We start from the raw sequence: 26,601 nt of genomic DNA, 5'->3' as shown, positions 1-26,601 counted from the left end.
ATGCAATTATAAATCTTCATTAGGTTATTATAGAGTTTTGCTTCTGTCATTTGTTAAAATTGCTTAGTTAGAAATTTTAATTTTCCTCTCAAAAAGTTGTCTATATGTAACGTTAGTTAAATGGCAAGAAAGTGCCTAATAAAATGTCATGTTCTCCTCAGGATAGTTATGTTCTCATTTATAAAGTCAGAATTTCTTACATAATTACTTATATATCCTCCTTTCTTTATAGGGATGATACTCTGAAGCTATTTTATCTTCCTCTCAATTTTTTTAATCCCTCTGGTTAAAGGAATGCTCACCCACGCCTCTAATAGACTATTAGCATTTAAAGGAGCTCTTTAAATTATGATTTTGCAGTTGTCATCAATGTTTGGCCTCGGATTTATTTAGCTTACCTGACAGGTAACAGTGCAATTTTAATGATAAGAATGAAAAATATGGCTTTGGTCTTAGTCTGACTATCAGAGTCTGCATAATTCAGAAGGCTACACAGAGCACTGCCAACTTCTTTAATTGCATGTCACATTATGGCATTGGCAAAAGGATGCACTCATTAAACTTGTTCACAGGCTCCATTAATTTTTCTCCTACACTTGATTGCTAGTGTGGGCTGGTCAGGAGCATATTATCTTTTCCCCTAAGACCCTTAAGCCTTGATTTCATGGAACAATGTACCAAGTGATAGCAAGAAATTATGTCACTAATTGCAGCTAAACTGCAAAAAAAATAAACTGGTTTGGTTGCTGCTGATATCTTGTTTTTGTTTATGGCCTATATAAAATATTTCAGAAGTCTTTCCTAAAACTATTCTAATTACAATTTACCCTGAAATTTAAGATTTTAATTATATAAAAGCAAAAGATAATAGACTAACTAGCTTCCTTCAAACTCTTTGCAATGTATGGTTTACTTGTTTGCAAATCAGATTCTGGATAAGTAGTGACTGAAGTGTAGCCTATTACTAAAAATGTGTAAATATCACAAGATTGTAAAAAAAGTTAAAAAAATCCCAAACCCAAACCATGGATTTACAGCTGGTTTTGCACCTGTGTTTGTTTCAGCCATTTTGGTACATCTCACCTCTGTGCTGTACTCTGTGAAATTTAAGACTGCCAGAGAGTAGCTGAGATTTTTCAGTGACTTTGTTCAACAGTGCCAGACTATTTTGATAAGATGACAGAAGTGATAAACACCAGAACCCATGTCACTGCAAGACCTTCTGCAAATAAGTACTGTCTTGAAAAATAATGTTTCATATTCAAACAATTTAATGAGAAAGTGAGTGTTTAAAACAAATCATCAGGTTTTGATATTAAAAAATGCCCTAGTATAAAGAAAGCTTGTATTTTTAAGAAATAGCTTTTGTAATTTGTGTGTGGGTGTTCTCTGTAGTAGTTGTTAGGAACTGTTGCAGTTTTCTCTGTCTGTTGAATATTTGGAGCTATCAGTTGTTAATGCCAAGTGTATGCCTGTCCTGTCTCCTAAACTAGCAGGCAGAGTGTGGTTTTGGAATTGAATTTAGTTTTGATTAAATTTCTAGAAGTTGAAATTTGGTAAATTATAGTTCTTTGGACTTTTTGGTTTGAAGAATTGCATTCAAATTGAGTACATTAATGCTTTTATAGTTTGAAGAGCATTGCTAAATATTGCAGAGAAAAGTAAAGGCTAAAGCTGTAGTGTTATTATCAGTATGTCACCTCTGCATGTTACATTCATGACCAACCTTTTTATATTACTGTTTTATTCACAGACTTAGTGGTTGCTCCATAGAAGACTTAGATTTCTGAATAAAGAGAAGAAACAAATTTCTCAAAGTGAGCTTTTAGTTTCACAAGAGCTTTGTCATTTTATTTTACTGGAGTCTAAGGTCAAATTAGGTTTATGGAATGGAAACTTATTTTCATACCCTCAATGGGAAAAATAATTTTGTAGTTTTCACGCTGTGGAAGAGACAAGTTTTCAGTACATGGAGCAGCAAGTCAGGATTATTACTGAAACAAAAATATTAAATGGTAGAAGTAATCTGCAATATTTGAGGTAATCAGAAATGTTTAGGTAAACTAGATAAGGAGAAAAACAGAAAAGTGGTTTGGGATCTGATAAGTTAATAAGGTGTCAACATTTCACCTGCCTACTGGATGTTAATTAAATATTGATGTCTGTGCTACCTAACCAGTAGTTTAATTCCTGACTTGCTTTGATTTGTGGTCATATCTAGAGATGATGTGGGCAGAAGGAAGAAGGTATTTAAAAAAATAAACTTGTACAATAGCCTACTTGTGGAGAAAAAAAGTAGAAGGAAGCCCTGCAAGAGCATATGTTTGCTACATATATAATGGGAGGGCAATAAATAGTTTCACTCTTACAAGCTTAAAAGAATAATTACAGTGGTAAAAATTGGTTGCCCTCATTTGTGAGCTTTAACAGAATTTTGTAGTAATTATGAGAGTGAAATCCTTTCTCAAAAATTTACTTTAGACCCTATTTTTGAACCTGCTGCATGTTTTCTGCTATACATAAGTGGGATTTGGATGACTAGTTTGTGTCACCTAATATTTATTATATTTGCTTTAATATAACATGGGTGAAGTGCATGTATGTTCTTTCCATTACTTTGACCTGTCATTTTATGCACAATTTGACAAATTGCTGTTACTCAGGCTTCATGCTTGTATTTACAAGGAGTCATAGTTGAACTAGATTTTAATGTTAAAAAGCCAATAGCATTAGTAACTTGATCAATATTAGTATATTAAGATAAAATTCACTTGTGGGTTCAAAAATAATTTTCTCTGTTACCATGTGAAGCTGTATTCAAGTACACACCTAGTAGTTCTCTTTCTGCAGAAGAAAATTTGCAGTGAATGAAATATGAGAGCAGCCTAAGCTTGTTAGTATTTCCTGGGTTTTTTCATACAGGTTTCAAAAAATAATGGATTTTATTGTTTAAGTACAAGCCACTTTAAAAAATGGTCATCCAAGTTACACGTTTCTCACCCAGCCTTTTTTATGGTTTTTCCCAAAATGGTAAAAGTAATGTGCATAATTTTCCATCTTGTTCTTAACAGATACTGCTTTCAGATACTTTAACAATATGTAGTATTAATGAAATAATAACTGTAAATTACATTGCAATCAGAACTGCAGGCCTTCAGGTGCAGTATTGACAAAGTGTAAAGCAGGATTTCTCTAGATTTGCTAGTGCAGAATGGAAAGAGCCATGATCTGGATTAAGATTTTTTTTTCCCCCCCCATTTTGGGCATGGGATTCAACTGTTAGAAGAGTAGTCAGTGTGGTCAGAACCACAGTGGAGCTAGGGTTAAAGCAAAAATTTTTTGAATATTCATAAGGTACTTTCAGTGCAAGATCACAGAGACATGTAGCCACTTACTGGTCATCAGCTTTCTTTTATCTGGTCACTGCTCTAGTGATTCCTCTAAATTTTCATGCTATCTGATATACCATAGAACTTCATTAATTCCTTTAGTTATTCAAAATGTGTTGCTTCTGACATTTTGCAAAAAGAGAGCTCTATGAACATTTGCCTTTTAAAACTTTTTTTTTAATTTTACTTACTTCTCATAGCTATGTTGTTTTATACAGCATGCCTTGGAAGAATAATTTTATTTTGTTTGGGTTTTTTTTTTACACATATAGGTTTCAATATAAAGAGACTATAGGCAGTGAAGTCTAGGCAGAAGATAATTTCCTGTTTGAAGTCACTTTCCATTTTTGAGCAGTCCCTCATCTGACTCTACTGATAATCCTTTTCCGTTACTCTTACTGTTCTGTTCCCCCACATCCAGGATACTTCACCAGTCTTCCTGTGGACTATACAGTAAATGACATGACATTTTATTTTACTTTCTCTATGTCAACAATTATGTTAAATACTGTGAAAAAAAGTGTGAAAATAAATATTCAGATCTGAAGAAGAATTAGTTTTCCTATTGATCTATTGGTCTCAGAGAAAAAGAAACAAATGCAGTTCTAATTCTGGGTTGTAACTGATACAGGCTTTGTCTAAAATGGCTCATGGACCAATTTTACTTACTGATTTCTTATTTTAGACTAGGTATTTGGAAGAAAGCTTCTTCAAAAACATGTCCTTGTCTATTCTGCTTCCCTTTCTCATGCGTGTATTTCAGATTGGATTAAATAGACAAAGACAATTGAGTTACATTTCACCCCTTATGTGAACTCATGCTTCCTGTGTGACATCACTGTAGCTGAAGGGACTTGATTCTCCTGCTGTTGTGCCTCATTTTTGGTTATGGCTACTAATGGGCTTTGTCATCTTTCTTTTGCTGAGCAGAAGGTCTCATTGCAGTAAAATCATGGGGTTTAGTTACATTGCTATTTGTAGGCTTAATCTCCACTTTCTCTCTTTGATAATGTGATTGAGCTTTGCTTGTATTTCTTCCCTGTGATGGATAAACTGAGGGTGTAATCTCCCGTCCTTAAGCAAGAGGGATATTTATAGCCCATGTAGTCTTTTTCTGCACAGGGAACACTGCAGGAAACGAAAGCTGTGCATGAAAGGTGTGGCTCTCAGAACCGGAAACCATCTCATAGTCCTCTGTGGATAAATTTGGTTTTAAAAGGGTGGCCCACAATGAGACTTAACAAAGTGCTTGGGTCAGGTCAGAAATACAAGTACATAGCAGCTTAGTGCCACATCATGTGGGTCTCATGTCCTAAGATTTCATAGGTTTCTCTGGGATTCCTGGAAGGTTGTGCCTTGTCAGAGGGCAGGAGACACTGGGCTCTTCCCTCCAGAATGTGCATCTTTTCCCTCTCAGCCAGATCACTGGAATGTGTGTGCATGTGGCAGCAGTTTGGCTCTGTAGACAGAGAACAGTGTAAGTGTTGCTACCAATTTAATAGAGCATTTCAGGTTCTGGCTGAAAGATAAGGGAGTCACAGGAAATGCAATAGTGCTGTTACAAATAGTTGTGCTTTATTCTGGAAGTTAGACCTAACTAAGATAAAACTCTTTTAAGCTCTCCTAGTTAAATCAGTGGATTAAAAAAAAAAAAAAGAAAAGAAAAAAACAAAACCAAAAACACCAAAGCAAAACAGAAAAGAAAAAAAAAACAAACCCAAACAACAAAACCTAGTAGTTACAGACTAAGATAGTTCTTGGTTTTCTAGAAACAAATCATTGAGATTTCCTTTCCAACAATACTTCTGAAGCACAGATAAAATGGCTTCCTGTCCCAGGGTTTCCTGTATCCATGGCAACCTGACTTCAGGCACTTCTTTCTTAGTTTCCTGAGCAAAATGTTGGAAACCCTGGGGCAAAAATGTGAGTGCTGTAGTACACAGCAATACTGCCTTTACAAAGGTTTCACAGATGAGTGTAGTTGGTCAGCTTATAACATAGTTGAGCGGACTGCAAACAGCAAAATAAGGGAAATAATGAACTTCATATTTGGGGTAAGGAAATGCTTCTATTTATTTTAAATGTAACTCAGCTTTATTAAAGTAAAATTCAAATTGTAAGTGATTTGCCAGTAAAATGTAACTTGTTTACAATTGGCATTCCTACTTGGATGCTTTTAAAACATTTCTTAGTGATGGTTAACTATAAGAACTAGAGAATATACAGTATTTTTAAACTAATATAAGCTATTTTGGCAGCTTAGATACTTTTATGCTACAGCCATTTAAATATTTTCTGGCTATGTTAGCAGTATTATTACATAATTGTCCATTTACTTCGAAATTTTTTTGAAGTGAAGTCCAGTTAGTAAGTTGGAGCTCTAAACTGCTTGTTTGGCATGAAAGAATAACATGTAAAATACCAATCTTGAGAGCGATGCTAATATTTTTGACTGTACACATAGATTAAAATAATTATTAATAATTAATATATATAATAAATATATTTGAATTAATAATATTTATATACTTCTTTTTATCTCTACTAGTGAAGTCAGAGAGGAGTAAGAAGGCCAAAGACAGGGATATGTGTGTTCTGCAAAGTTCTTCACCCTGCCCAGGAGCATTCCTGTATATATTTAATTGTTTTCTTTTGTTGCTGCTCCAGAAGGAGGCTTTCGGCTGTCCATCTGCTTGTCAGCTCTGCACAGAGAGACAAGTTAGCTGTCGTAATGCAGGGCTTTCAAGCATCCCTTGGAACCTTCCAAAAACAACAATTCTTGTTTACCTCAGTGGAAATAATATATCACATGTCACTCCAAATGATCTAAGAGGCTTTCTGAAGCTTGCTGTACTCTACATGGATAACTCCAGTATTTTTTATGTACACCCAAAAGCTTTTGTGGAACTCCCCAAACTGTGCTACTTGCATCTAAATAGCAATAATATTAAACGTCTGGATCCAGGAATCTTTGAAGGGCTTTCCAATCTTCATTGTTTATATCTTCAGAATAATCAAATAGCTTTTCTTCCCAGAGGATTATTTAGTGATCTTCTTTCTGTTAGATATTTAGCTCTTCAAAGAAATCGTCTCAGTGTCCTTGGAAGTGGGACTTTCTGGGGAATGATAAGTCTCCAAACACTAAACCTGGCAAATAATAAGATTTCACGGATATCAGATGCAGCATTTCATCATCTTGAAAATCTTTCATATTTGTTTCTTCAAGGTAACAACTTGCCACTTGTGCCATCAAATGCTATTGGAAGGCTCAAAAATCTTGAAAGACTTTCTTTGTCTCACAATCCCATTGGATCAATTCAGTCTTTTGCATTTAAGGGACTTAATAAGCTTAAATATCTGTCTTTGAAAAATGTCAAGCTAAAATGTGTTGCTGTAAATGGATTTTTTGGATTAAACAACCTTAGCCAGCTAATCTTAAGTTATAATGATTTAGAAAATATAAATTCCAGCACTTTTACCTTATTGAACAATTTAATGTATCTACAGCTAGACAGAAATAAAATAGCCAGTATTGGCAATGGTACCTTTGAAAAAATGGGGCAGTCACTTAAAGTACTCAATTTAGCATTTAATAAAATCACAGAGTTACAACCTGAATTGCTCAAGCCCTTAGTATCTTTAACTCATCTGCAGGTACACTCTAATCCTTGGAACTGCAGCTGTAAAATGCTTGCGTTACTTAATTGGCTAGCAACATCATCTGTTTCCACAAAAATTCACTGTCAGAATCCTCAGAGTATGCGTGGTAGACCTTTGCATTATATGAAATGGGCTTGGTTTTCAAACTGCATTGGCCCCACTGCCAGCCCAGGCTCAGCCCTGAGTCTGGGATCTGTCGGGGTGCATCGCAGCGCTACCACTCTGCTGATGGCCTGGCATAAAGGGAACAGGCACAACACATTGGAACAGTTTGTCACTGCAGAAGCTAAGTATATTGCTTTCTGGGAGGGAACTACAGCTACATCATCTACCCCATTGCCTTATCAGGAATATACTGTTGAAGTGCCATCACAGACAGCTACAGTGTTATCAACATTACCAGTGCAAATACCAGCAGAAATTATACCTACTAATAGAAATGTAGAAGAAGAATGGTTGTTTACAACAGATCCTGCTCCTGTATCATTAAAAACAACCCTGATTTGTACACAACAGGTTAAAAAGCTGAATCAAGCTTTTGATATTTTACTAGCCTTTTTCATTCTGGCCTGTGCTGTTATCCTGTTCTTAATCTGTAAAATTATTCAGTTTAGGCAAAAACTAAAAGTGCTGGAAAACTCAGGGGAAAAGAGTATAGAATATTATGGCTTTTACCAGCCTGGCAGATACAACATAACTGACTCAGTGCAGTCTTTAACTCGGAAATCAGTGGAACATTCAGAACTGGACCAAATAAGGCTGCTCAAGCGAACAGTATCAGAAAGTCAGGCACAGGTCATCTTGTTTGAACATTCATCATTGTAATTTATCTCATTTGATTTGGTGTTAACTGTGATATGAAAGGTCAAGAAATCAAGAACTCCATTCTGTAAAAATACCTCCACCAATTAAAATCAAGTGCTTAATAGCACTGTGGAAAATGGCACAATTTGGGTTCTGCATCAATATTTGCTTACTGAATGTTTTGAAATTTATTATGTGTCATTTCAATCTAACATGGGAAAGTTTATTAACTTCAGTCCCTATTTGTCATAATCATTCACCTATTCTCAAGTATAGATGCAGTATACAGTACACTTTAATTTATTTTTCCATACTTAACGATGTTAGTTCCTATAGAAATTCCATAGCTATTGTGAAGCAAGCAAAAGATTAGTTCTTAGTAGGATCATGAAGTCAAGACATCTTGGGGAATCAGAAAACAGTGTTTCTTGTGTTCATTGTAGTAGAGGAAGAGTTTCTACTCTTCCTCTATTAAATAAAGCACAGTGGAAAAAAGCACATTTACAGTTAGCATGTTCAAACTCTTGAGTAAGAGGAAAAATTCAAACTATACAAATTTTATGCATACCATAGCATATTGTAATATACAGAGTTGTATGTTCAGTCTGTGTAATGAATATATTAAAGTGACTGTTCTATTAGTGTGTATCTGTATCATTTTATGAAATACCCCAAAATGGACTTCACTTCAACAGCAATTTTTTCTTACTACACTTCTTACCAGAGTGTAATGACCAAATTTGTTATGTCTTAGGTAATAGAGCTGGTTAATAAAAGATCTTCATCTGTGTCATCTATGTAGTAATATTTTGAGGGACTTCTTAGCTAGATAAGAGGTACAAATTGAAGAAATACACTACACTGTAAGTACATAATGTTAAATTAATGGCTGAAAACATTTACATATTTGGTTTATATTTGGAGGTGTCAGTCAAGATATGTTTTTAATTAAAACTTAAATAAAATAGGGATATTTTCTTTTATAGTTTGCATATAACTTTTTATTTCTATTTCAAATTTTGGTGTTCTGTTGTTGTCAGGTTTTGTCTGGTATGCTGTAGCTTTATTTTCAACCTGAATTTCTGTGACTTTTGTTTTTCTGTTACTTCAATAATTCAAAATTTATTCTGGAATTAAATGCCATGGAACTATGTGCCAAATAGTCCAATGCTGTAAAATTTTCAGCCAACAGGACTTAGTTTTGTAGATGCTGTTTTTCTTCTACAGGCCTGTGCCCTAGAGATTTCAGCCATGTTCTTTATGAGTTATATAGTTTACAGCTAGACCATTTTCCTCAAGGAAAAGTGGGGAACAATGCTTTGATAGACTTTCCTCCATGGTGTTGATTTAAATTGTGTTAGAAGTATGTTGCTGTTCCAGGCTCCAGCCTGGAGCCTATGGCATTCTCCAGCTGAGCCAGAGCTGCCCTCAACATTCTTGTTCTATCCCCTCTCTTTCCTGCTGGTGTAACTCCTGTGCGTGTCTGGGCTGTGCAGATTCCAGTCATCTTGTTTGTCCATCTGCAGTTCTTTTCCAGCAGGGAAAAATCTATTATCTGCTACCAGGACACTTATAAATCTTGACTGCACTGAGTGGGTGTGAAAGTGCAAGTATGACTTCACTGTTGTTTGTTATTAGAGTAATGAAATACTACTGTATTTGACTGTAATTTATTGTATCATAGATCAAATACTTCTAGGGAACACACAATTCAGTTTCTTGGACAAAAGCTTAAGCTGTTTAGTATTGCTTGAGTAGAAACTATTTTATAAAATCATTTTCTAACTTAAGATCAGATGTTAAATATAATAGGCAAATGCTTTTAAGAAGGGAGAACACTGGCTGTAATTTATGCACTTTTTTCCAGAGGCTAATCCACTGCAGTCTCTTCCTCTTTAACCCATTTTTTGTTACCTTCTGTCGCTCCTACATAATTCATTGTGATAAATACTAATTTTGTTTTCACTTAGTAGCAATTGCACAATCAATGATTGCACAGTAGTAGGTTATGCAATTTTATGTGCTATATTTTTAAATTTTTAACTTTATGTGGACACCTTCAGAAATAATGGACTTCAAATGCAGTAGAAACTAGTTACGTTTCTCTTGCTCGAAATGCTGCTATGTCTTTCTTACAGAGGAGTTTTGGTAATACACAAAGGTTAAAAACAGAATAAACCTAATTCTCAATTCTCAAAGAAATCTGTCAGGGAGCAGCTCTGTTATTTTAGGCTCTGGTTTCCACAGCTGCTCTTTACAGAAAGGCATGAGAGGTTCTCTCTGTACGTGCATCTTTTTCACTGACAAGCTGCTGTGGGAATTGTTTGCCAGGTATGCATCTTGCCATCTGTAGTGGTGGAACACAAAAGGAAACTGGTGTCATAGCTGTTTGTGCAACAGAGAGTTAGAGCCATTGAAAGTCATCCTTTGGAGTGGAGACATCCTCAAATAACCAGCATGCCAACACAGGGATTAGACTAACAAGGCACTGAGAGATTTATTATGCAGTTATGAGGGAAATGCCTTTTTTTAGCAGTATCTTTTGTATTTAAATGTTCCCATGGGGAAACCAACCCTTTCATGTACACATGTGGTTCATATGTTGATTAAAATCATTGGGGAATAATTAGAAACCTTAGTTGAGTCTGCCCTCATGAAGCAAAGTGGTGCTTCATGAAGATCAGGTTTATGGTCAGTCATAGGACTCCCCTGGAAAGAGTCTTAGGTGCTGCTTCACTGCTTTAGGAGCTCCCTAGAACTATGCAGCTCCTAAGGGGGTATATGTGTGTGTGTGTAATAATCATTTACATCACTTAGAGTATGTGCTGAGTAATCTCTGTCTGTCCCACTCCACCTCTTTCCTTGGCTAATGAGATAAGAAAAAAGAATTAGGCTTTCTCAATATGTAAACTAGTAAAGATATGAAATCAAACTCTTTTTGACATTCATTGCATCATCCTGGTGAATGTAGAAAAGCAGAAAACGTTTTATCTTTTTATCTCTGAAAAAGTGTTTTTTCTCATACAGATTTTTTTCTCCTTCTCTTGAGGGATATGCAAAGAAGACATGGGGTCCATTTTATTTAAGCACCACTAAAAATATGTCAAGACATGTTTTAATATGATGATAGAACTTTGTCTACAGTAGTTGACTATATAATTTAAGTAAAAATTAAGAATTTTTACTTAAAACCTCAGGATAATAAGTTGTGTATAGATAGCTGTGCGCATTAGAAATTATAGGCAGAATGAAAAAAACACCAAACTATCTTTTTTATTTTCAGAACAGATGGGGTCTGTTCTGTCCTTTGCAAAGCTTTTATTCTTTTATTCAAAAACTTATGCAAACTTTGAAATAGAAGTTTTGAGATTATTCTTACGGAAGCTGCTCTGAATGCTAGATTTTGTTTTCTGTATTGGTAAGGTGAATTTTATTAACAGGCAGCATAAAATATCCTTACTGTAATAAAAAAAAAATAGTCATTGTATCTTTGGATTATGAAGTGTTTAAGGTCCTAATTGTGGGCCTTTTGCTGCATACCAAAAGAGGTTTTGTCCCAATAATTTAGAAAGACTGGGTAGATATAAAACCAGTTATAACCTGATGCTTTTGTTTCATTGCTAATCTGGATTGTATGCAATTCAAGGGGGGAACTGCTTAAATGGTACTTCCTCCAGGTTTAAGATTTTTGTATGAAACGTATTAACTTGTTCTGTTCTGAAAATTCATCTGAATGCAGCATTTGTTTTCTTTGAATCCGTTCATTTGACTTCTCTAATTATTTCTTGAAATAAGCAGGCTAATTTTAGTCCCTTTTGAAAAGGTATTACATTGAGTGGCATGGCATGCTTTCTCATCTATGAAAATAAGGCCTGATGCATTTTATATTGCCACTGAGGTTTCTTTTTTTAAAATGTGAGTCTGTGGTATCTTTATTTTTCACCAGCATGTGTCTTGTGTTCTGGAAATAGTTGCAGTGTTTAATGGCTCCATACTTGGTGAACATTTCAGTGGATCTTTGGTAGAGAGAAACTGTATCCCATTTAAAGGGAAAAAAAAAGAAAGCAGAGAAAAGAAAAGGTATTATATTTACTGAAAGCTGCAGGCAAATAACATTTTGGAAGGTGTTGTACATTCTTTCTTTTACTTAAAAAAATTCAAAAAAACTAGTGAGTCTTCCACTAAATAAGTAAAATACAATTTCTCATTTATGTTATACAGTAGGAATATTCTTTCCAAGAAATTAATTATTTCCCTATATGCTTTTGTGGTAACTATCAAGACCAATGCTTTTGTGCTCTCTGTGCTGACGAAACCCCAGCTGGGGTGCTGCATCCTGTTCTGGGGCCCTCAATATAAGAAAGACCTGATACTCCAGCAGCAAGTCCAGAGGCCACAAGGTTGATAAGAGTGGAGCACTTCTTCTATGAAGACAGGCTGAGAAAGTTGTGGCTGTTCAGCCTAGAGAAGAGAATGTTGTGTGGAGACCTGACTTCAACCTTCCAGTCTCTGAAAGGCCCTGCAGGGAAACCAGAGAGGGACTGTTCATCACAAACTGTAGTGATAGGACATGGGGAAATAGCTTAAAATTGAGAGTAGGTTTTGATTAGATTTTAAGAATAAATTCCTTACTGTGAAGGTGATGAAGCACTGGGTTGCCCAGAGAAGCTGTGGATGCTTCATCCCTGAAAGTGTTTAAGGCAGGTTGGATGGGGCTTTGAGCAGCCTGGTCCATTGGAAGGTGACCTGCCTATGGCAGCAGGGTCATAACTAGGTGACCTTTGAGGTCACTTTCAACCCAAACCATTCTGGGATTCACGCAACTTGGAAGGAAGAAATAATACAGGTATTGGACAGTATCCTGTATTATTAATTAAATAGTGTGTAGGATCAAGGCATAGTTTACTTCTCTAGGGCTCAAAGTGTCTACATTTGTTCTCTGTTGATTGCCTCTTGTCTACTATTGACATGAATCTGAGGGCAGCTTGTTGGAAAATACTAACCTTACTCATACTGGAAAATATTAACTTCCAGGTTAACTTCCACGTGTTAATGGCATTTTCCTAGAGATGTGTTTTAAAAACAAGGATGAGGCAAAAGAGTCTTAATGAAGATGTGCTAGGCAAGACCTTTGAGTTGGTGAAGAAGCCTGCTCTGTCTTTGAGGGCTCATTGTGCTGGCGACTGAGGCACTCTTGACTTTCTCAGCTGTGCTGTGAGGTCAGTAGGTTGTTTGCTTGCTGTCTGCAGAACCTCACAGAGATTCAGTCTCACACCATGCAATCCTTTGCTGTTCTGAATGTGATAGGGAAGCCTTTTGGCAAAGGAATAAGTGTCTTTTAAAATACATAGCTGGCAATCAGGCAGTAAAAATCACATCAGTTTTCATTTTGTGGAATTCAAGAATTTCAAGAGTGATGATACAAAATACACTTCAGATTCTGGCATACAGCAGTAGCTGAATTTTAAAAAGGGAACAAAAACTAATCCCTTTGAAAGAAAGGATCATGAATGAGATTACAGTTTTATCAAAACAAATATAAAAGAAATATTTTCTATGCTTAGTATTCTAACTTGATAAGCATTTTTTCCAAGGTGTGTATTGTTATTTAACTATTTGTCATATGTGTAAAATTTTGTTGTGTGTCTGATAAGAAATTTTTCAAAAGCAGTTGATGTTGTATAAGGAGCTACAGTTCATCCCTGTCTTCAGTTTTAAGAAAAGGAAATAAAAGAAGGAAATGAAAGAATATTAGGAAATAGATTTGTCTGTGCTAAAACAATGATCAACTACAATTGAAATATGATACAAGAAGTTCATGTTCAGTGCCTGTAAATAAATTGAATGTGTGTGGTTCTGCCTCTGTCTCTTAGGGAGCAGCATCAGCAGCATCTTTCTGGGAGAATTAAGCCTGAAATTCCAAATAGGGAGCAATAAAGTGCTTCAGTCAGTTGCAGTCCCAGGAAAAGGGTTGTAGATTAGCATCACCAGTTAGGTCCTTTCTCTTTCTTTGCTGCATGTAGAGGTGTTCCTGAGATTAACATATTTTCACTTGTGGTTTGTCTTCACACTTTTGCAGTTCATAGAGTAGGAGTCCAAGAACCCATGTTCTACTATAGCATGTTTACCCATGTTCTACAATAGCATGTTTCTGGCATTAGACACACGGTAGCAGGGAATGGAGCAGAAGCAGCAGCTGGCTGCTCTCCATTAACTAGGTGCTTGTGTCCCCTACTCTGTCCATCATGGGGAGATTATGTTCCTATGCCCTTACCCTACAGGCACATCCTTTCTCAAGGCAAATGTAAATGTGTTCACTGTAATTTTGGGCATTGTGGGCCTATCTAGTCAAGCCTTCAGGTCATGCTGAGTAAAGGTACTCCTGCCTTTTAACTCCCAAGTGATGCCTACCAGCCCTTTGCATTAGTCTGAAATAGCCTCATGTGTCAAATGGCAGAAGGTGTCTGTGTTTAAACAGATAAATCCTGTCACCCTTTCTCTGTACAGTCAGGAAAGTCACATTCTTGCAGAACTGGTTGCAGGGTTTTTCCACCCACTCTGGGGAGCTGGCTACCTAGGAGGCTGAAAAAATACAGGTAAGTAGGGGAGTGTACCATCTTTACAAGCAGCCATTGCTCAAGGGGTTGTGTAGGTTTATGCATTGAATAGTGATGGCAGAAAAGGTGTAAATGTGTTGGGGATAGAAACTACTACTCTCTTCCCTGCAGGAAGGAACATACCCTTCCCACTCAGCTCTTGACTCCTAATGTCTAGGACATTGCTGATGTGTATTTTCTTCTGCTCATTTGCAATTACTTTTAGGTTTTCAGTGGCACACTAAGTTCTGTTATATTTAAAAATAATGTTTCTTGTATATTTTGAAGCCTTTTTGTAATAAAAAAAAATACTGAATTAGTTGCTTGATAGCATGCTCAGCTAAGCAGTAAGCAAGGAAAATACCTCTCAGTAAATGTACTCCACAATTGAGCAAATTTCCTGTGCTGTTCCTTTAGCTAAGTCACTTTCCTGTTCTTTTCCAATGTTATCCAAAATAAATTTTGTTCTTTTACAGTGTTATCCAAGATAAATTTTGCGGTATCATCAACATTTCAGTGGAAGGACTGAATGATGTTATGACTGAAGATTCTGAAACAGGAACATACAAAGAGTAAGCGGAAAATCTAATTTAAACAGGGTTTAACAGTAGCAGTATTGCTTTATATGAAGTATTTTTATTTGAAAAATCTGTAGGCAGTTAAGACATGCTTGTTAGAGATCTACTTTCTCAAGAGTGAGTGTTTTAAGAAGACATGAAACTTTTGGTCTTAAAAGAAAATATTTGCAATGGGAAAAAGGTCTTAAGATGACAGTGTAATTTTATATTGTTCATTAAGTTATCTACTAAATGATCTCTTAAAACATTCATATGCTTAGATTTTCTTTTTGCTTACTTACTATTATATCTAAAATTCCAATACAACAAGCTTGTGTAGGGACCACCCTTGCTCAGAGGAAGTTCAGAGTTTCTTTGAGTATGACGTGAGCCTCGTGTGAGTTTACTTAGTGCACAATATTTCACAGCCTGGAGAACTTAAAAGCATATCCTGCAAGAGAGTTCTCCAGTTGTTGCATGTAATACATGTTGTGCTATGGGATACATCTCAAAAGAGAGTTTTCAGAGCTAGGAGCTAGAGCTTGCTTGTGCCAGGAATGTAGATGTTGGAGGTGTCCAGAGTGTGCTGCCACCCAGCACCACACTCATTCATCCATCTCCTGATGGTCCCTGGTTACTGGTTGTAGCCCAGCAAAGCTTGGGGAAAAAAAAAAACAAAACAAATTAATGGAAGATATTCTTTGGACAGAGATCTTAATGTCTTTTTTATCTCTGTAATGATTACTTACATTTAGAATGGAGAGTTGTAAGATATTAAAAACATGCTCTGCAGGATATTCTTACAGACCATGCTAATAACAGAATTTACTGATGCTCTGATGCTAACAACTAAGCATTTTCTTTCACATCATTACATGGTGATGGAACAGACTTCATCTGAACTAATTAATTTACTGCTTAAGGGGATGTTTACTGCCACTGAAACAAGGTGGCACAAAACAGCCAGAATGCAATCTTTCAGGTTCTTCTCCACTTAAAACAGGTGGTATGCACATAACTGTGTGTTCAGAACAGTCCACACTCACACTGAGCCTGAACTATGCCTAAGCATTTCATGCCAAAGTACTTCCATGAAAGTCTTAGTAAAGAAGATATAAGTCCAAAGTCTGGGAATATGCACAATGTTTGGCACTCACTGTGTTTTGTTTACTGTTAGAGAAAACATTGCAGAGCCCTTCTATTTCTAAACAGGTTGCTTTGCCAGCACTTGTTGAAAATAGTTCACACCAAGAAATAAATAAACTTTATCCTAGTTAATTAAAAACTAATAAAATAAAAGTAGAACTTGCCACTACTCTTCCAAAGTCTGGCCATTGCTTTTACTTCATAAAATATAGTCACACTGAACCAAGGACATATTTATGTTGGCAGCTTCTGAAAGAGCTGTTTGAAAGATTTTGACTTTTGCATAATATATTTTGATGTAAATATATTGAAAATAAAGTGAGAGCAGTCATCTGAAATTATGTGCATTGTTGTGGCTCTCCAGACTAAAGAAGAATGGGTTAAGCCCGAACTGGTTCAGAAAAAAAGATAATGTGTTGTCCATTGATTATGATATTAGCTAATTATTGTACTGCAGGAAATAAAATTATGTGTGTGTTTAACACAGGGCAATCAACACTCTGTATAACTTTAGCCACTAAGGATGAAGAGAGGGTAAACATGTACAGGGAAGATTGTAAAGGTTAAACAATGGCAATGGTTTAAGTGGCTTAACCACTTTAAATGAATACATTTAAACTGGAATTTTAAAGAAACTGTTGTAGTTAGAGCAGTGGGATTTTGGAAGCAGTAAAAGCCTTGTCATTTTTTAGATTTATAATGGATTTTAATCAGATTATGGAAGTGGATACACTGACCTACAAGAGAAAGAGATTGCACTCAGCTGGGTTTCCTAGAGTTCATATTTCATATTGTAGGGATAATTATGAGAGAGCTTTACAAAATTCAAATTTTATGAAAAGGGGAGCATTCCCTTGCTCTACGCTTGCTTGACTAATACTCAGATTTTTCCCAATTTTATCACCATCTCTTCTTTTATTCTCTCCTTGCCTTGTGTTTGGAATTTTGTGGTACCTAAATTTTATGACAGTCCAAAAAAGTTAATTCCATCCTGTATGTTGACATTTTTGTCTCCTTTTCCTTTAATAAACTGAGATGCATGCAGCCATTTGTGAGCAGAGGAGATATGCAATTTGCTGTATTATTTTGAAATAACTAATCCCATTATTAAAAATGGCTTCTGTGTTAGTATTTGACCCTGCTTGCCATGCTGTTTAGCATTTCATACAGCTCTAAACATATGTTAATAGGAAACTAAATATGTAAACAGAATAAGTCTGAATATTTTCATATAAAGTCATTTAAAAACACAAAATCACAACCTTTTTTCATTTTAGTAACATTAAAATGGATTCTTCATCTTAGTTGGAGGAGCATTTCACATGCTAGCGGAATGCAGCAATTAAAAATGCACAGTAGGGCAGGACTGAAAATGAACAATAATCTGCATCTGTCTTGGTGCTTTGTAATATGTGAATTATGTGTCCTTTGTGTCTTAAATCATACCTGATACATGGTGGCAAGTTATCATTACCTGAGTGTTTTTTAAATAGTTTTGGTTTTTAAAGCAGAAATTCCAGGAAAAGATTTGATAAAGTGGTGGAATATTTGTCTATTGTTTCAGCATAGAGCATGTAAAGTGAATGAAAGGCACGTTTTCTATAGGATAGCTTTCATCAATGTCTTTATAAAGTCCATTCAAACCATTTCAGCAGACAGGAAAATCTCTGACTTTGAAACTGGATTTTTTTTTTTCATATTTTCCGGTTTTATACTTACTTCAAAAATAAAAGTTAAAATATGGCTGTTATTTTCACATATGGGTGCGTGCCAGTTGAGGCAGGTAAAAAATAAGTTTAAAACCTTTGTTCAGTGTCTTGCAGATTTTATTGTAGAATAGCACTGTCCTTACTAGTTTTCAGGTCCTTTTGTCAAAGATCTCACAGAAAAACATGAATGCCATGAGGCATCTTTGCAATCTTTGTGTATGTTTAGCCACTTTGACTTCGTATAGAGTGTGTGTATAGCATTTTCTTGAGAAAGAGTGGAAAATTTTCGTAAGGAACAGTAGGTTTTTCTGTATTTTTTCTTTAAAGCCACATAGTCTGTTTTCTATGTACACAAATAGATTTTAACCCACAACTTAAGCTAAAACATGAAGGATAACTGAGATTGTTAGATGGGTAGAGGTGACAGAGAATATGAATTCAGGCTTCATTAGATTCACTGTTCTCAGAAAAAAATTACTTCTGATTAGATTGCCTGACTTTCAGCAAACTCCCATATCTGTTCTGTGTTTTCAAAAGTGTTTTAAAATAATTTTTAATGATAATGTATGTTAAAACTGTTCTTATTCCCATTTTTAGCTGCATGTTAATGTCTCATTTTGAAGAGCCCAAGGCTACAGAAGATGAGGAACCTCCCACAGAGCAAGACAAAAGGAAAAAAATGGTAAGTTTTAGATCTGTTATTCAGTCACAGACCTGATTATGTGTTTCACTTCTGTCACACTAAATTATATTTAGGTTTGGTTAATCTGTTGTTCTTGGAAAATTTGTTTTGAATCAAAAATAGGAATTTTAATGCCAAACCTTGTAACCACAACACTTATACTTCTGCTTGATATTTGCATCTTGGTAACTGTTATCAAAATAAACATCATCTGTTCACAAAACCTGGGCATTACAATACTAACACAGGAGTGTTACTGAAAAAAGCAGCGAGCTACACTTTATTGAAATGTCATGGCAGGCCAAATTTCTCATATTTAAAATAATTAATGTGCCTGTACAGAATTTTTTTCTAGTGTGAAGAACTCTCAGAAAAAAGCCAGTGTATACTTATGCAACTTTTCTTTTACATACTAATAAATATAAAAGCAATACAATATGTCTTTTTTTAAAAATGTAAATATTTCCATATTCTTCTGCTATTAGAAATGCCTTAAGACAAATTTCTAGTGTCTTGCAATTTCAGATTTAAACAATATGCAGAAATATCATTTTCTGTGATCCTAAAAAATGTATTACACAGTTCTGTAACTGTTACTCTTAAAAGCATCTCTAGACTGTTAAATTTCCTTCTTGCTTGTGGGCTAAAATTCTAGCTGTTATTCTTAGTGGTTTTGTATAATCTCTCAATATAGATATATATGTGTATATCGTTATCAATAGGGATCAATATGTCTATAGATCAACAGGGAGAGAGACATGTTTTGTTTATCAGATTTAAATAGCAAAAGTTAATTTTAATCTACAATACTTTTATGTTCTTAATTTTGAGTATACTCAGACTACATTGCTGTCTGACTAAAGTTTTAATAGCATTGTGTCAGACCTTAATTTTTCTGTTGCAAGTTAACTTCAATAGTTTGGATATGTGTTGAGGAATTTAGACTTGTTAGATTTGTAATGGGCTACCTTTAGTGCAGATACGTCAGGCAAAATGAAAAGCAGGGCACATTGAATTATACTGTATCATTAAATTTACAACACACCAATATGCTGCTGATGAACACAGAGTGAGGGAACTGTTCTGGGGTCACATGCAATAGAGTGTCAATGGTCATTTGAATAATGACAAATGTGCTTTGATAAGGAGGAGCCTTTCACCAAACTAATAGCACCACATCAAAGGTCTTGGTTTACTTCCCTTGCATCTATCTTCCTTTACATTTATCTTCCTTTGCATATTACTTTCCTTTTTCCCTAAAGAATTGCTTGAGCTTTGTACCTTGTCTTCTCTTTAATATTAAGCTTAAACACATTTTCAGCCTTTGTTTTCTTGCAAAGTTTATAGAGAATAAATTATCATACATGAATATCAAAACTTTATTTTTGTTTTGAATCTCATAGTTTAAATTTAACTATTTCCATGGTTGTTGTGTTTTCTAGATTCTTAAGCATTATGGAAATCCTTTGCTTTTCTCCTTTCAAGCCTTCTTTGTAAGAACAGCCGCCTATTTTAGTCTTCTCATTCTTATATTTAGTTAATTTTTCCTGATATATTTCTGACTTAGCCTTCTATGCTATAATTTTTTTCAGCTAACTTTAATATACACTGTATTCTTATTCTTTTGTAATTTCTTGCAGCTGTGAAGGCTAATGAACTATAGTTGTTATGAATGTTTGCTATAAATTCATTCTGAATCCCCACTGAAATAGCTTGATATATAGCTTTGCAGATGGTGCAGAAATTGAGACATGGCACTTGGCTATTTACTTCAGAATTGTACAGGTCCTTGGGCAGGACACTAGTAGCAGAAGTGTCAGATAGTAGCAGAAGTGTCAGATGATAATCACAATTTTTAATCAGGGCTTTGAAAGCACTGCTAGCATTTGATTTTAGAAACTGGATTAAAACCAAAACATTACCTGGGCCCATTCCTACCTACGTGTGATGGAAGTTTCTTCCTCTCTGAAGGAGTACCAGTGCACACTCACATGAAACTTAGAAAACTAGAAAATTAGAAAACGGTAGCTGGTACTGCTGGTAAAATAAAAGTGGGAATAAATATATAATGTGCTAAGAAAATCAAGAACAACCTAAAGGGAATCAGCAAAACCTCTGAACTGTTTGTCTGCTTCAAGCCCGTGTTCACAGCCAGTGAGGTGGAAGATTGGTTTCTACAGTCCAGCCCCAAGGTGGACAACCTGTATGCAGTTTTAAGATCAATTTGTAAAGTAACAAGATCGAAAAACTAGTCAAATCCATGTTTTCACTAAGCATCATAAAGCACATTTCGATAATCAATTACTTGCCAAATTTTTGTTTCCTGTCTGTAGCTGTTTTGACTAAGAAGCGGTTGGAATTTACTAGGATTTTTTTTTAACTGGAAAATAGATTTGTTTTGTCTTACCAGAATCAGGCACATTTCAATAAAACAGCTATGGCCACACACCTAGGAACTCAGCATACATACTGAATATATAGTCCTTCGCCAGCTATGCTTACTGTTCTTCCAAACTTATGATTTTCTTTGCTTAGTCAGTGAAGACTGCATCTGTCTGTCAAATATTGTTGACAAACTCATTATATCAAACTATTTAATTTGTTTTGTTAGTTCTGAATACAAGCTCCAAATCAGTAGAGCAAAAGAAAATCAGCTTCTTTTTGTTGTAGGAAACTCTTTCATTTACTTGAAATACTTTTGATGTGACTATCTGAATGAAAACAAGTTAGTGTATTAACTCCTTAATTAAGTCTGAAGACTCTTTAAGTCACATTTACTTACAGATGGTTGGTGATGCTTCTAGCAGGCAACATGTGATAAAATGACTGCAATCCCCATTCCCTTGTCCATCAAGCTGCTCCTGAGGAGGTAGAGAATTTAGGGTTAAAGTTGAGCCCAGGAAGAAGGAAGGTGTTTTATGATTGTTTTGTTTCTTATTACCCTACCCTGATCTGGTTGGTGGTAAAATAATTTTTCTGAGTTAAATCTGTTTTGCTCATGTGAGAAACTGGTGAGTGATCTTACCTGCTCACTCCCTGATCTTACCTCAGCCCATAAGCCTTTCATTATATTTTCTCTCCCGTCCTAGTTGTAGATAGTGTGATTGAGTGGCTTTGGTCAGGGTCACAAGGATGATCACTTATATTTAAATACCTGTTTTTTCTGTGCAAAATTCCCTAGAGTAATTTTATACATGACTATTCAGAGCTATGAACTCACAGAAACTGACTATAAATGCATTTTATGCCCCAAATTACTGTTTTAGGTGAACAAATGCAAATCATTCAGAAACTGGCAGATTCTTTGCGTGGCAAAGCAGGAAAAAAATGCTACTAACTTCAGCAAATATTGATTAAAGTAGTTGTGATTTAGAAATTTTATTAGAAAAGTCTATTATATTCTACAGATTCAAATTACATTTACTGAAAAAACCTCCTCCTACAGAGTTCCAAACTGTTACTGCAATTACTTCCCCCTTCTGAAGTGTGTAATGGCAATAATAGGTAATAAAATTTTCAAGTCTTACCTTGAAACAGCAAAATAGCTTATATAGCTTACCTTCCAGCATTAACAGTGTTGTTGTTTGGGTTTGACACTAAGATGAACAGATCACAGGTCTACATTAATTGCCATTGATTTCAACATCCTACTTCTTTATAATACAGCAAGCACCAGATGTCCCCATCTCCCATCCCCTTTCGTCCAGCCTGGTAGACTGAGGAGAAATGGGGCATAACTGCCAATGCCCTGAGCCTGCCCATGTGTCTGCTGACACTAAAATTAGCAATTCATCCTCTGTCAGTGTAGCCTCTTCTTTTACCTGTTTTTGCTATTAAAAGGCAGCTAATGTGGGAAAATAGTGACAAATAACCTGTCCTTCCCTGCCCAAAAAAAAAAAACTGTATAATCCAGCTGGATTTATGAGGTCTACAGGTGTCAGTACTAAGTGTGGCTATTCTTTATACATATGGACAGTTTATTTTGTTTGTTATTTAGTCTAAACAAGTTTGATTTTTCAGTGTTTTGTTTTCTTGCTAGTAAAATAAAACTGACCATAGTGCATGCCATCACTATAAAATCCTCGGTAAGATCTGATCTGATTTTTAAGAGTTACAGGAACCTCGTTCAGCAGTAACTAATAAAGTAGCTTTGAAATTATTTTATCTTGTAGAAGCATTAAACCTTAGAACAAAGTGTAAGATTCATGATTTGAGACTGTTTCAAATAGTTTAAAACTGATATCTGCCTTGATAATAATTAATTTGATCTTTGTTTTGCACAAGTGTTTCCTCTTGTTTCTCAAGTAAGTACAAAGAAAATAAAAGTAGATTTCTTTCCTGAGCTGAGGTTGTATGCATAAGTCATAGCGTATTTTTTTGCATTGTTATATATTTTTATTCTACATGTTTTCTACAGCTTGCACTGAAGGACCCAGTACATACTGTGTCATTGCAGCAGTTCATCTATGAGAAGTTAAAGGCACAGCAGGAATTACTGGGAGAACAAGGTTTTCATGGCCTTATGGAAACTGTGGATACAGAAATAGTTGCCCAGCTACAAGAATTTTTACAAGGCTTCTAAATAAGCAGAAAAAAGATTTTCTATGTCAAATTTTTATTTCAAAAATACAAAAGAACTCTAGCCTTTGGTCTTGTATGGATGAGTCTAATGAAAGATGAAAATAACTTGTGACAAAATAATAAAGTTTCTGCTGTTGCTCCTAAACTATGTTCTTTTGATTTTTTTTTTTAATGATAAAAGGTTAATTAAGGCTTCTATCATTAAGCTAACATTTCCATGATTCCTAACATGGTATGTGCTGCCCTAGGTAGTACCATTTTTTAGTACCCTTAACCATGCTTTTGGTTCACAAAGGTATGTCATAAAATCAGATGTCTGAGGGAACTTACTAATGTATATTAAAGGGAAGCATTTGTTAATTCAGCACTATAATTCAGCATCAGGAATTGCTTTCTTTAATTCTGTAGATCTGTAACTTTCTCCCTTTCTATTGCTCTTTTTAGACTGTATGTTCCACCTTACAAACAGAAGGATTTAGGAAAGCTGTAAGACTGTGAACAGAAATATTCCTGTTCTAAAACAAGGGGCTTACTTTCAATTATTTATTAGTTACCTGCAGGGTAAAGCTCCTCCTTTCTGTGTGCCTTTGTCTTGTGTACTTTGCAGGTGGAAGTGGCAATTCCAGCCACAATAGAGAAGAAAATGCTGATTTCCATTTTCAGATTTTTCCTTTTAAGTACTGATCTTCCCACCTACAAAATTGAAATTAACTTTGCCTCACTAAGGGATGATTTAGCTATTAAATCAGATATTTTTTTTCCAGAGGGGATTAGCTGTTTAAAGACACCTACAAGCTTTTGACAATCTTACCAGATTACCAGATGCTTTTAAAAATATGAGTCTTTTTTACTGATCTTTTTGGGGAGTAATCTTTTTTGAAACCTTCCCTCTGTTCGTAGAGGAAGGCTCATCTTTCCTCCTTGGACATTAGTGTTAGAGACTAACTGGGGCTCTCACAGTTCTGAATATGAAACCTCCCCTGTCCCCTGCTGCCAGCATCTGTCAGGAGAAGTTGTGTGAGAACTCAGCTCATTGTTTCCTGCATTTTACCTTGTCATAGGGAGGATTGCCAGGAGAATTGCTACTCTTTGTTTGTATGTTACATGTATGTCATTTCCTCAATCATCCACCATCATCATCTCATAATTAAGAGGTTTATCAGGTTACATTTGCTACTTGCAAGGGAGGAGACTCAGTGTGCTGATGGTCCCATTCAGTTGTGAACCACAATTAGAAGAACCAGGTGGCTTTTGACTAAGTTTGGATTTGTTGCACAGTTAATCTGCAGACACCCTAAGCTTTTAGCTCAGTATAAAATCTGTGCAGATCTGGTCTCCTTTGCTAGCTTTGACCCCACCTGGCATGACCACCTGGTGTACAGAAACACATCCTGGCAGCAAGCAGTACTGCCCTTTCAATGATCTGCAAAATCCCTTGTGCAGTGCCAAATGGCACTCCCTGAAGTTTCAGAGGGAGGCAGGTCCCACCTGCTCTAGTCCATCCCTGGCCTAAAGGCTGCTCTCTACTGTGTGGCCAAGCCACCCAGCTCCCCATGCAGCATCTCACAGGTCAGATCTCTCATCGTGGCTGAGGCAGACCTGCCTGCATCATTCTCAGAGCAACTCCACCCCCATTACCTCATGTGGTGGAGTGTTAACTGCAGTTTATGTTAATGCATGATGGTGACTGAGGCTCTGTCAAGAATGATGGACATACTTTCAGCTAATAACAGCACAAGAAGTTGTGATTGACTTTCTGTTTAATGTCTCTGTATAATCGTATATGTTTATTTTCATATGCATTAGGGAACAAGTTAAATTTATCACTAGATGTTTGGCTTGTGATCTTGGAAGATTTTTCTCTGAGGCTTGGACTATAATTGAAAACAGTCATTATCATAACTGTTTATATGACAGCTATTGTCAATGAGCACAATGCCAAACAAGTGCCCGTCTGCAACCAGCAACAATCTGGTACTCAAAGTGGAGAAATTTCAGCTTGAAACAGCAGAAAAACTATTGCATACTGTCATTATATATTAAACCCTTACACATGGGGTTAAATTTTCACTGGAAGAATATGGATTCGGACTGCAGCAAGCTATAGCCCTTTTTGAATTTGATGGTGAAATTTTTAACTTTGGTCTCTAGGGAAAGAACAGAAACCAAATACAGCAATTAGCCTGAAACCAAAGCAGTAAAATACAATAAGGAAGGATTTGGGGTTTTCTTATTTTCTTGGCTTTGATTTTTAAGATGGAAGTAATTTAAATTAGCTTTTTTTTTTTTTTTTTCCCCTACAGCACCCTGAATACTTAAAAATGCTATCAGTTTGCTTTTCAGAAAAGGCAATGATTAAGGTGAAGAAAAACTTTCTGCTTCTGATAAGTTAAATGAGAGGATTAATTTTGCTGTTCCACCTTCAAAACATTAGCTTTGGTGTATCAATGATGACCATTTTAGGCCCCTCGCCTAACTGAAGTGTTCATAACTCATGTGCTGTCTTTGCAATCTGTTAAATCTTTTTCAGTTTTTTATCCAATACAATTTATCCAAACTGTAACTTATTTCTATTTAACAGTTGAGGTATTTGTCTCATGAAAAATACAACTGGAATAACTTCCAAGGATGTTTCCAGGTTACATAACCTGTGGGCATGGTCTTGTGTTCTTGCAGTGCTCTTTGCCTTGCCAGCAGTGAGGCCATGGCCTCCCACCCTCCCTGCACTGAAGTGGTGGAGGATTTTGCATCATTTGTAAGCAAGTGGTGGTATCAGGCTGTGTGCTTGAGACCTCAGCCATGGCAGTGTCCCAGGAGGTGCAGAGGCAGTGCGGGGTGCCTGTCCCAGCAGCCCTCATGGGCAGAGCTGATGGAGAGAGCTCCACTCCTTGCCAGGAAAGTGACTGCTTGCAGCATAGCTGACAGATGGGCAGGGGGTGTTCTGCCCACTGTGCCTTCACTGAGAAGGGGTTCCATGATTCCAGAGAAGAACACGCCATGCAGGTCATTTGTGTCTACTTCTTTCTCCTCGGGATCTTTGCATACACAAATAACTCATCAGCTTTTCCCAGTGTGTTTACCCTAAATTACTGAGACTATTTTAAATGGGACTCTGAGCACCCTGGTCTAGTGGAAGGTGTCAACCTATGGCAGAGGGATTGGAACTATATGGTTTTAAGGTCCCTTCCAACCCAAACCATTCTATGATTTGATGATTCTAAGCCTCAGAGGATTTGCAGGAGGGAAAGTCAGGTGTTCAGACTTGTTCTGCCAGGGTATCTGGAGTGAAGGCTGAAGTCCTGAACAGAATCACAGCTTGTAGCTACAAATTGTAACAGATACGGTCTTTTCTCTGATGATTCAGCAATGATAAAATCACTTCTTTACATCATATTAATACAGATACCAGATTGCAATTAATATTCAATACTGTTTAGTATGCTTGACTTTTTTCCTTATTTTTATTCAATTCCAAAC

The 26,601-nt window shown here is 35.9% G+C and overlaps 2 protein-coding genes across 3 annotated transcripts in view; both read left to right on the top strand.

Moving 5' to 3' along the window:
• IPO11 (importin 11) overlaps positions 1–23,269 on the top strand; it is a 79,300-nt gene extending 56,031 nt beyond the window's left edge. For both annotated transcript variants that reach the window (XM_053931543.1, XM_053931544.1), the window contains exons 30-32: positions 14,926–15,021; positions 18,459–18,543; positions 22,961–23,269. In XM_053931543.1, coding sequence (XP_053787518.1) covers positions 14,926–15,021; positions 18,459–18,543; positions 22,961–23,125 — 346 coding nt within the window. In that variant the 3' untranslated portion in view covers positions 23,126–23,269. The remainder of the gene's footprint in view (positions 1–14,925; positions 15,022–18,458; positions 18,544–22,960) is intronic.
• LRRC70 (leucine rich repeat containing 70) lies at positions 4,397–8,812 on the top strand. Its single transcript, XM_053931546.1, has 2 exons — positions 4,397–5,443; positions 5,938–8,812. The coding sequence occupies exon 2, from the start codon at positions 5,976–5,978 to the stop codon at positions 7,872–7,874; it is 1,899 nt and encodes a 632-aa protein (XP_053787521.1). The 5' UTR covers positions 4,397–5,443; positions 5,938–5,975; the 3' UTR covers positions 7,875–8,812.
• Positions 23,270–26,601: the final 3,332 nt, after the last annotated feature.

This window comes from Vidua chalybeata, chromosome Z (assembly GCF_026979565.1).
Source record: "Vidua chalybeata isolate OUT-0048 chromosome Z, bVidCha1 merged haplotype, whole genome shotgun sequence".
In the NCBI taxonomy this organism is placed as follows: domain Eukaryota; kingdom Metazoa; phylum Chordata; class Aves; order Passeriformes; family Viduidae; genus Vidua; species Vidua chalybeata.
This window is presented reverse-complemented; position numbering and strand designations above follow the sequence as displayed.

Excerpts from the sequence above, each read along its gene's own strand:
- LRRC70 (XM_053931546.1), top strand. The coding sequence starts at position 5,976 with ATGTGTGTTCTGCAAAGTTCTTCACCCTGCCCAGGAGCATTCCTGTAT.